The sequence below is a fragment of the Corythoichthys intestinalis genome, chromosome 21, assembly GCF_030265065.1.
Source record: "Corythoichthys intestinalis isolate RoL2023-P3 chromosome 21, ASM3026506v1, whole genome shotgun sequence".
Taxonomy (NCBI): domain Eukaryota; kingdom Metazoa; phylum Chordata; class Actinopteri; order Syngnathiformes; family Syngnathidae; genus Corythoichthys; species Corythoichthys intestinalis.
In genome coordinates this window covers 29,017,181-29,031,647 of record NC_080415.1, presented here as the reverse complement: position 1 = coordinate 29,031,647, position 14,467 = coordinate 29,017,181, and the positions used below count along the sequence as shown (strand labels likewise).

Here is a 14,467-nt window from a genome sequence, read left to right as displayed (position 1 = left end):
GACAACACATGTATAAATGACCTTCTTGTGACAGACTTGCTCCAAATTTTAATATGCAAATAGCGCATTTCATAGACCTCTGATAATGGAGGAATGTTTAAACATAGAAAAAAAAATACTGTGTACAACTGCAGCCATTATGTGACTGACGTGACATAAGTCACTCCACATGCATACAGCAAATAAACGCTGATTACAGGCACACTTTAAAAGTTGATGTACCTGTTCAGTCTGTCACTGTCTTTCTCTGTCAGAGACTCAGACTAAACCCATTTCACTCCCTGTATCCTGTATTAAAGCTTGGTTTTCCAATAGCCATGAATAGCACATGAGTAGGCAGGACAATCTGAGATACTCTCATTTGATTGACTAAAATAGTAGTGGCACTAAAAATGTCTGAAAAAGGCTATTTCACCCATTTCCAGGAAATATTGGCTTTAATTTGCATTTTTCTTAACTATTATATATCAGAAAAATGAAATTTTGTTTTATTGAAGAAGATTTTTCCGCTGAGATGCACATGATCAAGGTGTTTCTTTATCCCTTGAAGTCCTTAAAAGGAACCTCGGACTTAGACTTGTAGGCTCTAATAAGCCACAATTGTTTTATTTTAACAAAATACAGTGTGTTATTAGAAACACATAAAAATATTGCCATTGATTTAGAAATCTGTAATATTTAGTACATGGAGGGCGCCATGTTTTATGCCCGCAATGGACGCTCGGGGTGATGACGTAGTTTGCCACTCACTAGACGAACACCATTTTACCATAGACCAGGGGTGTCCAAACTTTTTGCAAAGGGGGCCAGATTTGGTGAGGTAAAAATATGGGGGGCCGACCTTGACTGACGTCCTTTACGTAGAACAATATATTAAAGCAAATTTTAGGAAGCCATTGTGTGTATAACATTTACTTTATTATTTTTTTTAATTAATAATTTCAACAATCTCGCAACTAGCCTTTGTGGCGTACTTTTTCGAATCTCGCGCTCTCGCGAAATACTGCTGCTGTGAAATTAAACTAGCTTTATCGCTACGTATTACCCTGTAATCTTGTCGTACATGTTAGCGTGTCTTGTTTGGTAATATCGCCTCACATTGAACTATTAAAAGCAGCGACAGTCGCGTTTCTTGGTTAAAAGCATAAAAAACGGGCCGTTAGCATTTATTTTAAGTAAGTATGTCAAATGTGCTGCTAGTCTTTAAGCCACTGTGGCACCGCCATATCACTACAAAGAGCTTTTTACGTTGAAAAGTCTTGTGAACAAATGCTTAAATCCCTGAATTCTTCGTACATATGGACGTGAAACAGTCTCATTTCTTGGTTGAAAGCAAAAAAAAAAAGGGCAGTTAGCATTTATTTTACGTAAATATGTCGAATGTGCTGCTAGTCTTTAAGCCACTGTGGCGCCACCATATCACCACAAAGAGCTTTTAACGTTGAAAAGTCTTGTGAACAAATGCTTAAATCCCTGAATGCTTTATACATATGGACGTAAAAGTCTCGATTCTTGGTTAGAAATACTTTTTGCGTGTTTTCCTCTCATTCTTTTAAGCATTGTGTTTTCTTGTGGCAGCTTTAAAGCAGATTTTTGATCTGTTGACCACATTAGTCACGTAGCGTATTTAAACCACTGTTATTTGATATTACTACGTTTAAGTATTTTTTTAAGGCACCTTTAGTATGTTCTGTCTATATGCATCTAAACAAAACAAGCTGAAAGCACATGGTAGTACTTTGGGTGTCAAATTCGCCTCATGTAGACGTTTCGCCGATGTAGCACATTTTGGCAGAACACCGGTTTTGTTATATTCTCGTCTCAGCCCGTCTTTCCTGTTAGTTTTGCTTTTGTTGCTCGTTTTGTGAAATATCGACAGTGCTGTCATTAATGTCAATTTGAAAGGGTTGAACAGATGACTAGTTTATGTCACTAGAGTCATACTCTGTAAGCAAGGCAGCGTAACCATGTGATGTCACCGCCTTGCGACGTCAACAACAATGGCGACCTACTTGTTAAACTACCGTATTGGCCCGAATATAAGACTGTATTTTTTTGCATTGAAAAAACACTGAAAGAGAGGGGGTCGTCTTATATTCACGGTCTAGAAATTATACCCATTCACGACGCTAGATGGCGCCACATATAATTGAAGCGATGTTCTGTCATGACAGATCTCAGCTACTCTTTTTAGTTTAACCAGTTTTCATTATTTTATTGCAATGTTTTTCCTTATTCAGATTTGTTTCAAGACTACAGTTAGTTAAACTTCACTTTGATGGTTAATGCAGTTATTGCAATTTTGTTGTTTTATCACAATAGCTTGGTTTATTTACATTTCAAAAACCAGAAGCCATTCATTTACGAATGTGATTGCACTTTAGTTTACATATTTAAATGTTCAGATATTAAGATATGAATGAGGCAAAATTACATGCTTTTCTCTCAAATATATTGTTATAATCATTTGTTTTGGATGTACTGTAAATATTTTCTGTATAAAAATTAATTTGGTGTTCAAAAAGTCTTTTTTTCAAACTTGAGTCTTGAAAAAGAGGGGGTCGTCTTATAATCAGGGCCGTCTTATATTCGGGCCAATATGTTTATTTTACAAATTGTATAAAACCTAAAACATTAAGAGGGGTTTTCATCATATCAAATTATTTGAACTCATAGTAACGTTTATCTTTTAAGAACTACAAGTCTTTCTATCCGTGGATCCCTTTAAGAAAGTATCCGTTTTATCTATACACATTATTTCAACCCTATACAAATTAGCCTTTCAAATGTTCAAGTTTAAGCATCTGCTAGGCTCGTCAACATTGTCTGTTGTGGTGAATTGCTGCCAACCCTCCCTTGGACATCTATCGGTCAATGGCAGCCAGTTGGTTAAGGTTTTAGTAATAGTAACTTGTCGCATTAGGTAGTAATACGTAGTGACGTAGTGATACAAAGTAGATAGACATAACAATTACACTTATAATCTGCGCGTTCCTGTAGTTGTGAATTTTTTTTTTTGCTGTTGTTGCTTCCAAGATGACGGTGAAAAAAACCTTGTCGGAATTTCGTCGCACACACCACGACAACTGGCAAGAGCATCGGCAGCGCTTCACCGACGACCAGCTGCTGGTGCTCACAGACTTGCTGGTGTCTCCGTGCTACTACGCTTAAAAAAAAAAATCTGAATGCTGGCAACTTTTGGTCCATCCCTCCATCTGTTTTTATTTGTTTGCTGGAGTGACATTTAACAAAAGCTGGGAGCGGCACCAGTGAGTCAACCTTCACCTTCCCGAGGCAAGGATGAAATACTCCCTGGGAAACCGGTTTGGTTTGTCTTTTAAAAGTCAATATTGTTTTCTAATTAATTCTGAGGCTCATTTTCATTCATCGTGGCAATTTGGTCAAGGTCTCGCATAATCAGTCGTATGCTAAATATAAGTATTTAGCTCTGTAAATATGTACACTATGTATTTAAGGTTAACATAAATCAAATCACGTATAGAGTGGACATTGCATCGCATTTATTGTTACAAATGCTGATATTTTGCATAAAATTGTGGTTTAAAATGCTTTACACAAGTATGTAATTGTTATTCCTATTATTTATATATTTAAGTCTGTGAAATATATACAGTATATATGTAATCTATACTGATCAATAAATGGCTCATCTGCACAGAGATGTACTTTTAATTGAATTCGTCTTGAACGTCAACAGGATCGCCAGTTCCAAGCCTAACTTCAGGTAAGACCAATGTTTCAAGACTTTATTTTTGTGAACACGCACATGAAGCTACATTTACAAAAACCCAAGTCAACAAAATAGAACAAAACATTGTTATACATGAACTTTGTACCGACTTGTGGTTTAACACCTGCATAGAATCATTTCCAGTTTGACAAGTCATCCTGCGATGTTTCATGCTTTCAAAAACAGTAGCTTCCACTTCGTCTGTTCATTTGGCTTTAGGCGTCCATGTTTTGTTCTGGTAGAGTGATGGCATCAAGTGGTTTCGTGTCACTGGAAGCGTTGCGTGCCACACTTTGTACCAGAACACATTCAAGCGGAAGGTAGCGCGTTTGCCTTGAGCTTTTTATTCCTGTGTGCCAAAACATAAACCCTGAGACTGATGAGCAAATCTAAGACCTCGACTTGGGAATAAGTTACGATCTTTGAATTTTTTCACGCACTAGCGTCTCTAGACCAAACAAGTGCGTGTCGTTATCCTCGGGCAGGATGCTCCTGACGGCGTCGGCTAGTTCAAACAGATACTCAGTGTTCTGCCCGCTAGGCCCTGTGGAGCACACAATCTGATTGGCTATCTCCTCCAAAGAGGCGGGGCCAAGGTAGTTGGGGTTGTCCCGTGAGCCAATGTAAAGCAGCGTCTGGCTAGGGGGCGGCGACAGAGGTGGCCGCGGGTGGAAGGCCACGACCATAACGCGGTAGCCGCCTTTTTCCCTGTAGTCCAGTTGCTGCTTGACTTCCTGTTCGCGGCCTGTGGGAAGCTTATAGGCCACGCCCCAAACACAACCCTGATTGGACACATGGATACAGAACTTTAGAACGGTCACAGATATTCCCTTTAAATAATATTTATTTATAAGAACCCTACCATACCTAGTTTCCAGAAACAATATGCCAAATGCAAAAAAGCTACGCTAACTTCCGCAGTAACATTGTCAGATATGCATCGCTATTCTCTTTAATGCAGATTTTCTAAGCGTTATCGGCTCCCCAGTCGAGAGGAAAAAATTATCTCCCGTCCAAGGTCACAAACAAGCAGTCATCCTCGCTTTTGTTTCAGCGGAATAGGCGATATCATCTTTTTTAGTGCGCACTGTGACCTTGCTAGCTTCTGACAACGGGGCTCTTTTGTATGCCGTCGGCGTGGCTAAACGCACTCATACGGTGACAGCTTACAAGGTAGTAAAAGTTATGATCATCAGCTGCTAATTGGCGTTTTACTGCTGTATAACGAGGCGTTGTTTCATTAATCTTCATCTGTTATGATAGTAGAGGTGAAAAGTACAGTAGGTGTCATAAACTGAGTGAATAGCGTGAAAAAGATGATGTAACATGGTGGCATTTTGCTTAAATAGAGAAGATTCACTGTCTAATTGAGCGTCTTTAGGTTTAGGCTACTTTTAAATTATTGGCTGCAATTGACAGTGATAGACGTCAAATCTAATTCAACTGGGAGGGGCTTGTAGTGAATACATAATTTTTAAATAATTTTTAAAAAAAATTATGCACCATAAGTTTGGGTCTTGTGGTGACCTATGACCAGTTTTATTAATGGCGTTAGAGTATAACACCGTTACTAACGGCGTTATTTTTGACAGTAGTGAGTAATCCAATTAATAACTATCACCATCTTTGCAACGCCGTTTCCGATAATGAGCATGTGAAGTTGTGCGGTACTACAAGTGGTTGAATCACATGTGAGAGAGAGAGACAGGGAGAGAGCAGAGCGGGAGGGGTGAGGAGGGAAGAGGGTTGTGACACCGTTGCAAACGTGATGCCAGGTGGCTCGGAGCGTTATCATAGCATTCGTGTTCTCGCTAGAATTAGCATTTAGCGTGGGGGCGTCATCTTAATCTCTCGGCCAACTTTTTTTAATAGTTCGTGGAGTTCAGGCGGGTAAAATTAATTGAAAATAATGGACTGTTTTCCTGTTGAGTATGCATTATCATCACCAAGTGCGCATTGTCCTTGTCAATGCTACTATATAATAATAATTTGTTTTTATCACCTAAAATAGTCCCTTGCCAGAAACTTTTCTTGAATGATGTATCCATAAACTTTTTTTTTTTTTTTTTTTTTTTTTTTTTTAATAATAAATCAGATCAGCAAAGATGGGAGAGGGAAGAGATTCAGAGCCTCGCCTGCATATTGAAAATATATCAACAGTATATATATTAGGGGTGTGACAGTACACACAAGTCACGGACAGTGTTGTTAATAACGGCGTTAGAATATAACGGCGTTACTAACGGCGTTATTTTTTTCAGTAATGAGTAATCTAATTAATTTTTTCATCTTGGCAACGCCGTTACCGTTACTGAGGCGGGAAAAGCGTGCATTACTATGCGTTAATAAGTTGGTTGAATAAAAAAAGTCTGAGAGAAACGGACTCACGGAGACGAGAGAGCAGAGCAGGAGAGGGGAAGACTCCGTTGCAACCGCGATGCTAGGTGGCTCCAATAATACCTGACTGTAGCCATGGCCGACAAACTACGCCCACATGACACGGTAGATATCATATTATAGAACTAGATTTTTTTTTTTGAGAAAAAAAATAATTATCACTAGTTACTTTGCCAAGTAACTAATTACTCTTACATTCAGGTAACTGAGTTACTAACACAATTACTTTTTGGGAGAAGTAATTTGTAACTAATTAATTACTTTTTTAAAGTAAAATTAACAACACTGGTCACGGATGAGTATGTATCTCACTACGAGGGTTACGGTTCAGTGCGGGTTTAGTACAACAGAAAAAAAACAAAAGGCTTTTCTTCTAACAGCATTTGAAAGTTAATTTATATACCATTACACTCTTATATACAGTGGGGCTAATAAGTTTTTAGTCAACCACCAATTGTGCAAGTTCTCCTACTTGAAAAGATTAGAGAGGCCTGTAATTGTCAACATGGGTAAACCTCAACCATGAGAGTCAGAATGTGGAAGGGGAAAAAAAAAACAGAAAATCACATTGTTTGATTTTTAAAGAATTTATTTCCAAATTAGAGTGGAAAATAAGTATTTGGTCACCTACAAACAAGCAAGATTTATGGCTGTCAAAGAGGTCTAACTTCTAACGAGACTCCACTCGTTACCTGTATTAGTGGCACCTGTTTTAACTCATTATCGGTATAAGACACCTGTCCACAATCTCAGTCAGTCACACTCCAAACTCCACTATGGCCAAGACCAAAGAGCTGTCGAAGGACACCAGAGACAAAATTGTAGACCTGCACCAGGCTGGGAAGACTGAATCTGCTATATGTAAAACGCTTGGTGTAAAGAAATCAACTGTGGGAGCAATTATTAGAAAATGAGAGACATAAAAGACCACTGATATTCTCCCTCGATCTGGGGCTCCATGGAAGATCTCACCCTGTGGCGTCAGAATGAAAACAAGAACGGTGGGCAAAAATCCCAGAACCATTCGGGGGGACCTAGTGAATGACGTACAGAGAGCTGGGACCACAGTAACAAAGGCTACTATCAGTAACACAATGCACCGCCAGGGACTCAAATCCTGCATTGCCAGACGTGTCCCCCTGCTGAAGAAAATACACATCCAGGCCCGTCTGCGGTTCACTCGAGAGCATTTGGATGATCCAGAAGAGGACTGGGAGAATGTGTCATGGTCAGATGAAACCAAAATAGAACTTTTTAGTAGAAACACAGGTTCTCAAGGAGAAAGAATACTGAATTGCATCCGAAGAACACCATACCCACTGCCACGCATGGAGGTGGAAACATCATTCTTTGGGGCTGTTTTTCAGCAAAGGGACCAGGACGACTAATGTGTGTAAGGGAAAGAATGAATGGGGCCATGTATCGAGAGATTTTGAGGGAAAATCCCCTTCCATCAGCAAGGGCATTGAAGATGAGACGTGGCTGGGTCTATCAGCATGACAATGATCCCAAACACACAGCCAGGGCAACAAAGGAGTGGCTTCGTAAGAAGCATTTCAAGTTCCTGGAGTGGCCTAGCCAGTCTCCAGATCTCAACCCCATAGAAAATCTGTGGAGGAGTTGAAAGTCCATGTTGCCCAACGACAGCCCCAAAACATCACTGCTCTAGAGGAGATCTGCATGGAGGAATGGGCCAAAATACCAGCAGCAGTGTGTGAAAAGCTTGTGAAGAGTTAAAGAAAATGTTTGGCCTCCTTTATTGCCAACAAAGGGTACATAACAAAGTATTGGTATTGGTATTGACCAAATACTTATTTTCCACCATGATTTGCAAATAAATTCTTTAAAAATCAAACAATGTAATTTTCTGTTTTTTTTCCCACATTGTCTTCCATGGTTGAGGTTTACCCATGTTGACAATTACAGGCCTCTCTAATATTTTCAAGTGGGAAAACTTGCACAATTAGTGGTTGACTAAATACTTATTTGCACCACTGTAGCTGTTGCAAATTGTTGTTGAAGTTGTTGAAATTTGGGTGAAATTAGGGAAAAAAAAAAAAAATGTAAACGACATGACCCATGTTTTTGGAGGGGGTGGAGGGGGGGTCAAAAAGACAGTTCAATCAGTTAATATAAACATATTTAATGTGAAAGATGTTATAGAATGGATCATTACTAATTTACTGCTTAGGAGAACTAATTTGTAACGGTAACTAATTACTTTTTCAAAAGTAAGATTAACAACACTGCCTATGACCACCCTGTCCCCCCCAAATTCTAGTGATAGTAACTACCCACGAGCTACATTACATGTATCACTATTATGGATTATATGTATAGTATTTCGGCAAATGTTTCCTTACCTCAGGGTCCTCCACAAGTGTCACCACCCGACCCGGCTGTGGGGGGGAAAGTGCCAGAAATGAAGTATTTTTCTAGTCAATTATAATGTGATGAATCGTTGCATAGTTTTATTTTATTGTTTTAAAACGGTACACGACTGTGATGTTTGGTGACGTCAGACTCACTTTCCCTGGCACCCCGCGGTGGTCCGTGCTTCCCTGCCAAAATCGACGACTGAAGCCCTTAATGTAACCAATTCGCTTCTCTTCGTATGGAAAGTCCACCTTCCAAATCAGCGAGCCGTAGCCGAACACCCACATGATTCCAATTTTTAAATAAACGACACCGCAATAATAAAAATAATGGCTTGATTTTAAAAATAGGAGGTCAAAAATATAGTTATATCTCAGAAGCGTGTTTAGCTCAAAAGCAGGTCAAGAGCCACCTTTGGGACGCACTCAATTCCGGTTGCTTTTCACACTAAGGTTTTCAATAATTTAATTGATGCTAAATTTTATTGAAGTGCCTTAAAACCAGTTTACATTTTTAAGGAAATATACTTTACTGAGTATTCGATGGGGTGACAAATATAAAAATATACATAACTCGATGCCGTACGCATGTTCGTTTTTATTTTGAAGGTAGTAGTGTTACTACAATGAGTGTTCCTTCAGCTAAAGCTAGCTAGCACCTGACGTTGTGCGACGCAACGCCGGTGAAAACCTTAGTGACAATCGCAAAAAGTGGTTTTGTCAGTACTCTTGTTTTTATTATTAATATTTCACTTCGCCATGATCTTACACAGCCTTAGAATGTCTCCCGTTCGCTCAAGTCAAGTTATATCTGATGTTAGTGTGTGCGAACGTCAAAGAAAACGGTTCTCTGTAATCGTTTCAGTACCCTGACACCAGGGGTCGCTAAATTTCCTTGATCGTGTTTCAGAATCCTTTGCCTTCATAAGCATTTTTGGGGGGGGGGGGGGGCGCATTTTAAAAGTGGGTTCCTGCAAATGTTATTGCCAACATTTTGATACCACTCTATTTGATTCTGTCATGTCCTCACTTGACTTATTTTCCATAATTGTTTGCTCTTTTACTGTCACACCAGTCTTGCATTGAAGTTGCAGTTAAATGTTTTGCGTCCTCTTTTAAAACATGTGTCAACACATTTAACCTCCCTGCTTTCATCAAACCAACCTGAGAGATTTTATGCTACTCTGTCCCGATTGGGGTCAGGTCAGGTTTTTGGGGTGAATAAAGCCTCTTCCAAAAGCTAAATGCACGCAAAAAGCACTTCTTGATCCCGTGACTCCCATCCCAAGAAGCGTTGATCCTGAAAGTGCTCTCTCCGCTTCCCTTTAGAGGTGTTTTGTGACTATGTAACAAGCGGACGCATGATATGAAAGTCAATGTGGGTACTCTATTGACCCTAAGTGAACTCAAAAATATTCACAGAGTGAACTGAAAAGGTACTTCAAAAAGCGCAGACATTTCTACTGAGTTTTGCCAGTTTTGACATATTCATTTTTCATAATGTTTATTTTCACAGGTGCAAATTTGCTGCAAATGTGGCGGCAACCCAGACAGTTCTTGGGATTGTTTCAAATACCCGCATAAATACAAAATGTCTCCAGTCAGAATCCTGCAGTGGTTAGTCTGCCCAATAAGCAAGCAGAGAAGCTGACAAGCACAACAAATTTCTTGTAACAGGAGGGTTTTTTTTTTTTATATTTTATTTCCCGTCCGTGTTGTTTAAGACAGAGCTGGTGTGTGTAAAAGAGATTAGTGCTGATCTTAATTTGTTTGAGCGCCGCTCGGCTTTCTCTCGCTGGCAGATATCAGATAGGAGAAGCTCCGTCAGCAAGTTAAATGATTGATTTTCCTCTTCATTTAATTTTTGATGAGCTACAATACAAAAGCTAAATTGGGGTCATTGTAACCTTTGGGGAGTTTTTGTTGCTTGCTTCTTGTATCTGATCACAACATTTTGATTTTTTTTTTTCCATGTTCTCTTCGCAAGCAGTGCATGAGCATGTCTCCCACTTGCTTCAAGGATCAATAAATAAATGAAGAAAGCTTAGATTCACTCGCTGTAGTGACATGATGACAATCGCTCACCAGATATCATGAATCAAATAATACAAATATATTTACAAACTCTTGTCACGAATGCCATGTTACTCGATATATTTATGAATGAAATGGTGTAATGCAAAAAGGAATCACAAGTAGTTGCATGTTTTGACTGATTTTACCGTAATTTTCAGACTATAAGCTGCTACATTTTCCCCCTCATTTTGAATCTTGCGGCTTATAGTCCAGTGCAGTTTATTTGTTGATTTATTTGGGTTAACACTTTATTTGACAGTGGCGTCATAAGACCGTCATAATTATGACACGACACTATAATAGCCATTAATGAATTCATATGACAGGTGTCATTCTGTCACTAATTAGCACTTAACCTCCTAATTCCTATTAGCGGTCCTGGGGCTTCCTGTCTATCCGTCCTGGTAGTGGATCTCTCCTGACTGTGGTACTCCCCAAGGTTTCTCATTTTTCTCCCGAAGACTGGAGTTTTTGGAGTTTTTCCTTGCCGACATGGAGGGTCTAAGGATGGGGGAAACCCAGGACTTGAATTTATTTATTCATCTTTGTTGCTTCATTTGCTGTTTCTGATTGTGTATCATATTGCCTCTGCAAAGCCCTTTGAGACAATGTTGTTGTGATCTAGGGCTATACAAATAAAATTGAATTGAAATTAATTCCATTTATGTCCTGCTTGGATCTTTTCCATCCATTCAAAAGTGAGATAATTTGCCGGATGACACAAAATGACATAAAATGTTCCTAAAATAAATAGTGATGTAAAATGCAAACTATATTGGCCAATATATAACTATAATATATAAGTAATAATCAGAGGTGGGTATTAACTAGACATGTGCAGATTACCGGTTTCAAGGTATACCATGGTATGAAAATCAAGGTTTCAAAACCGCAAAAGGTGTCCGTCATACCATTCCTAAAGTATTAGCTATCTTTTTATGTCCCAAAAATGCATGGAGAAATCACTCTTGCTGTTGTAAGGCTTAACCCTCCCCCACCGGTTGTTGCTCAGTGTCAGTGAGTCAGCTGTGCAACACGATGGCTGGAGGAAGTGAAATTCCTGAACTTTTTGCCCCATCGAAGAAAAACAAAAATCGCTTGCAAAGTTACAGACGGCCGCGGCTTAGAGGTGGAGTGCCAAACGACATGTAAACATGTTTGCGGAGGTTAGCTGCCGAGGGGGCAAGATCTCCAATATTATTTTGCATTTATACAAAATTAAAGGTGAGAACACTGTCGTGTTTCCCACCAGCTACGAGAGTTAACTCCAGCGTGTTTAGTGTGTCTAGTGGTGGTAAAACGTGTTTTTTTTTTTTGTTAAGAGTGTGTGTATAATGTAAACATGATACGAGTCATACACATGTGCTTTTTTATGGAAAATAATTCAATTATTTTTGTTCTAACGGTAATAATGGTGAGCTGTGGCTGTGGGTTTAGGCTCACCTAAAGGACTGGATTTATTTTAATTAGAATATTTTGTTTTTTATTTATTTTAACATTATACTTATGTTCCAATTTGCTAATACAGTGCCCTCCATAATTATTGGCACCCCTGAAAAAAATGTGTTTTGTAGCTAATAATTTTTTTAAAATTCAAATAATATGAGACCTTAATAGAAAAAAAGAGAAAAGAGTGAATTTTGGCAGCCTTTGGAGCCTTTTTTTAATTGGCTAAAGCCTTACAATTCCTCTCCCTACGATTAGAAATATCGTGGGAAGCAATGTGGGGAAGAAAGGTAGTAATCGATCTTTTTCTTAACACCCTATGTTATTTCCCAACACAGAGAAGATATATCAATTGGTACCAGTACGCACAGTCATGGTTGCACTTCACATCATGCATTTGGGCAGAACAGTTAAATGGGTACAGTATCATTTACTGAAAGCTCAACAAATACACTAGATGGACATATTTAGTCACAATATAGAAAGTCACATTTATCCTTTAAGAATTACAAGTCTTTCTATCCGTGGATCCCTCTCACAGAAAGAATGTTAATAATGTAAATGCCATCTTGAGGATTTGTCATAATAAACAAATACAGTACTTATGTACTGTATGATGAATGTATATATTCGTCCGAGTTTTATTCATTTTTTTCTTAATGCATTGCCAAAATGTATATGATCGGGAAAAATTATCGGGAATGATTGGAATTGAATCGGGAGCACAAAAAAAAGCAATCGGTTCGGGAAATATCGGGATCGGCAGATACTCAAACTAAAACGATCGGGATCAGAACGGGAGCAAAAAAAAAACATGATCGGAACAACCCTAGTTTCAATATAAAATTACTTGTACTAATATTTATCTTTTAAGAACTACAAGTCTTTCTATCCGTGGATCCCTTTAACAGAACGTTAATGTTAATGCCATCTTGTGAATTTATTGTCATAATAAACAAATACAATACTTATGTACCAACAATAATTTACAGAAAAATATTTTAGAGATGGTTTGGAATTGCAATTAATTACGATTAATTTTTAAGCTGTGATTAACTCAATCAAAAATGTTAGTCGTTTGAAAGCCCTAATGTTTGCATAATGGCATTCTTACAAAAATGTATATATTTTTTAAAATAACTATAAATTTAAATCTAATATACTATGAATGGATAAAAATGTACAGTGCTGTATGTAGCATGTTTATACAGTGTCTTTGAACATGCACATATACAGTGTCTGAAATCCTCCTTTTCTTGTGTTCCTCTTTATCCCGTAAGTGAGGCTGCCCTCACTGAAGGCGCTACTCCACTAACTACGTGTGTGTTTATGCGTATACGTGCGTGTGTGTTTTCATGACAGCGCTCCTGCAGATCAATGATCCCAGTTGCCTAGCAACCAACTGATGGCGAGGAGGAAGACGAGCGGAGGTCTGGCTAGAGATGGAGTAAATGGACGACACAGAGTAAGAGAGGGTGTCAAATCGGCAGCGCGCGTGTGTCATTGTGTTGATACTATGACACCAGAAATAGAACATGGCGCTGCCATGGCGACGCAGCGAGATGATCGAATTATCTTTAGCTTGAAGCGGCAACAGAAGTTAAGTATAAGGAGGGGAAGGGAAGCGGGGGAATAAAGTCGTTGGTTTTGTTATGGAGGGAAAAGATGAAGTGAATGTATAGAGCGAATCAGCGAACCAGGCGGGGGGGTCGGAGGCGCGATGCGAATCCCAGAGGGGTGCTCCGTGTCTGGGTTAGAATAACAGCAGCAGCCACCGAGGCTCTTAAACTTTATGGAGGATAGAGAATGGACAATTAGCATCTCCTATGTGGTCGTCATAGTAACTCTCCTCTGCCTGTTCGTCCTTATCTGTGGACCCCCTACCGCCCCCTCTTCTGCCCACTACCCCCTACCGTGCCACACCTGCAAAGGCACTTGGTTTGAGTCGATACAATCTCCTTAAGTTTTTCCATTAATTCATGACATGTGCCAAGGTCAAACTCTTGTAAACTTTCCATTTTGCATTTGGGGCAGCAAGTGCAGTGCCCCATCCGATCATAGTTTAAATCATCTGCAAAGATTCTTGTTTTGTTCGGAAAGTGTTTGCCGTTGACTTTTAAGCTCAGGTTTCCAGCTTGTCATCAATATCTGCAAGTCGCCATGCCGACACAGCCCCTTCCTCGCAGTTGTGGTCAGGGTTAAAAGGTCGGAGAGCCCATGTCCCTTGAGAAAACTGGCAACAAATGTTGTCCATTAGTCTTTATATAACCTTAAGATAGCTTTCGACTTTGCAATTGTCATTATTATAGTTTTGTCTCATGTTGCCAGGCAGGATAAAAAAAAAAACAATGAGTGCAAGGGCTTGATTTAAAGAATTTTTTTTTTTTTTTTTAATCATTCGGAGCAAAAGAAAATACTAATC

General features: G+C 39.1%; 2 protein-coding genes across 2 annotated transcripts in view; one reads left to right on the top strand and one right to left on the bottom strand.

Moving 5' to 3' along the window:
• The window catches only part of psme4b (proteasome activator subunit 4b), a 94,528-nt gene extending 89,074 nt beyond the window's left edge, over window positions 1-5,454 (top strand). The window contains exon 54 of the mRNA XM_057825439.1: window positions 3,037-5,454. Coding sequence (XP_057681422.1) covers window positions 3,037-3,171 — 135 coding nt within the window. The 3' untranslated portion in view covers window positions 3,172-5,454. The remainder of the gene's footprint in view (window positions 1-3,036) is intronic.
• On the bottom strand, window positions 17-8,935 carry chac2 (ChaC, cation transport regulator homolog 2 (E. coli)). Its single transcript, XM_057825445.1, has 3 exons — window positions 8,677-8,935; window positions 8,512-8,547; window positions 17-4,533 (listed from the first exon to the last, which is right to left on the bottom strand). Exons 1-3 carry the CDS (start codon window positions 8,809-8,811, stop codon window positions 4,165-4,167), a joined length of 540 nt encoding a protein of 179 aa, XP_057681428.1. The 5' UTR covers window positions 8,812-8,935; the 3' UTR covers window positions 17-4,164.
• Window positions 8,936-14,467: the final 5,532 nt, after the last annotated feature.

Bases quoted from the DNA above. Each gene is read 5' to 3' on its own strand.
- chac2 (XM_057825445.1), bottom strand. From the start codon at position 8,811: ATGTGGGTGTTCGGCTACGGCTCGCTGATTTGGAAGGTGGACTTTCCA. The intron at 8,548-8,676 runs GTGAGTCTGACG...TCCCCCCCACAG, and splicing joins ACCGCGGGGTGCCAGGGAAA to CCGGGTCGGGTGGTGACACT. The intron at 4,534-8,511 runs GTAAGGAAACAT...GTGTCCAATCAG, and splicing joins CACTTGTGGAGGACCCTGAG to GGTTGTGTTTGGGGCGTGGC.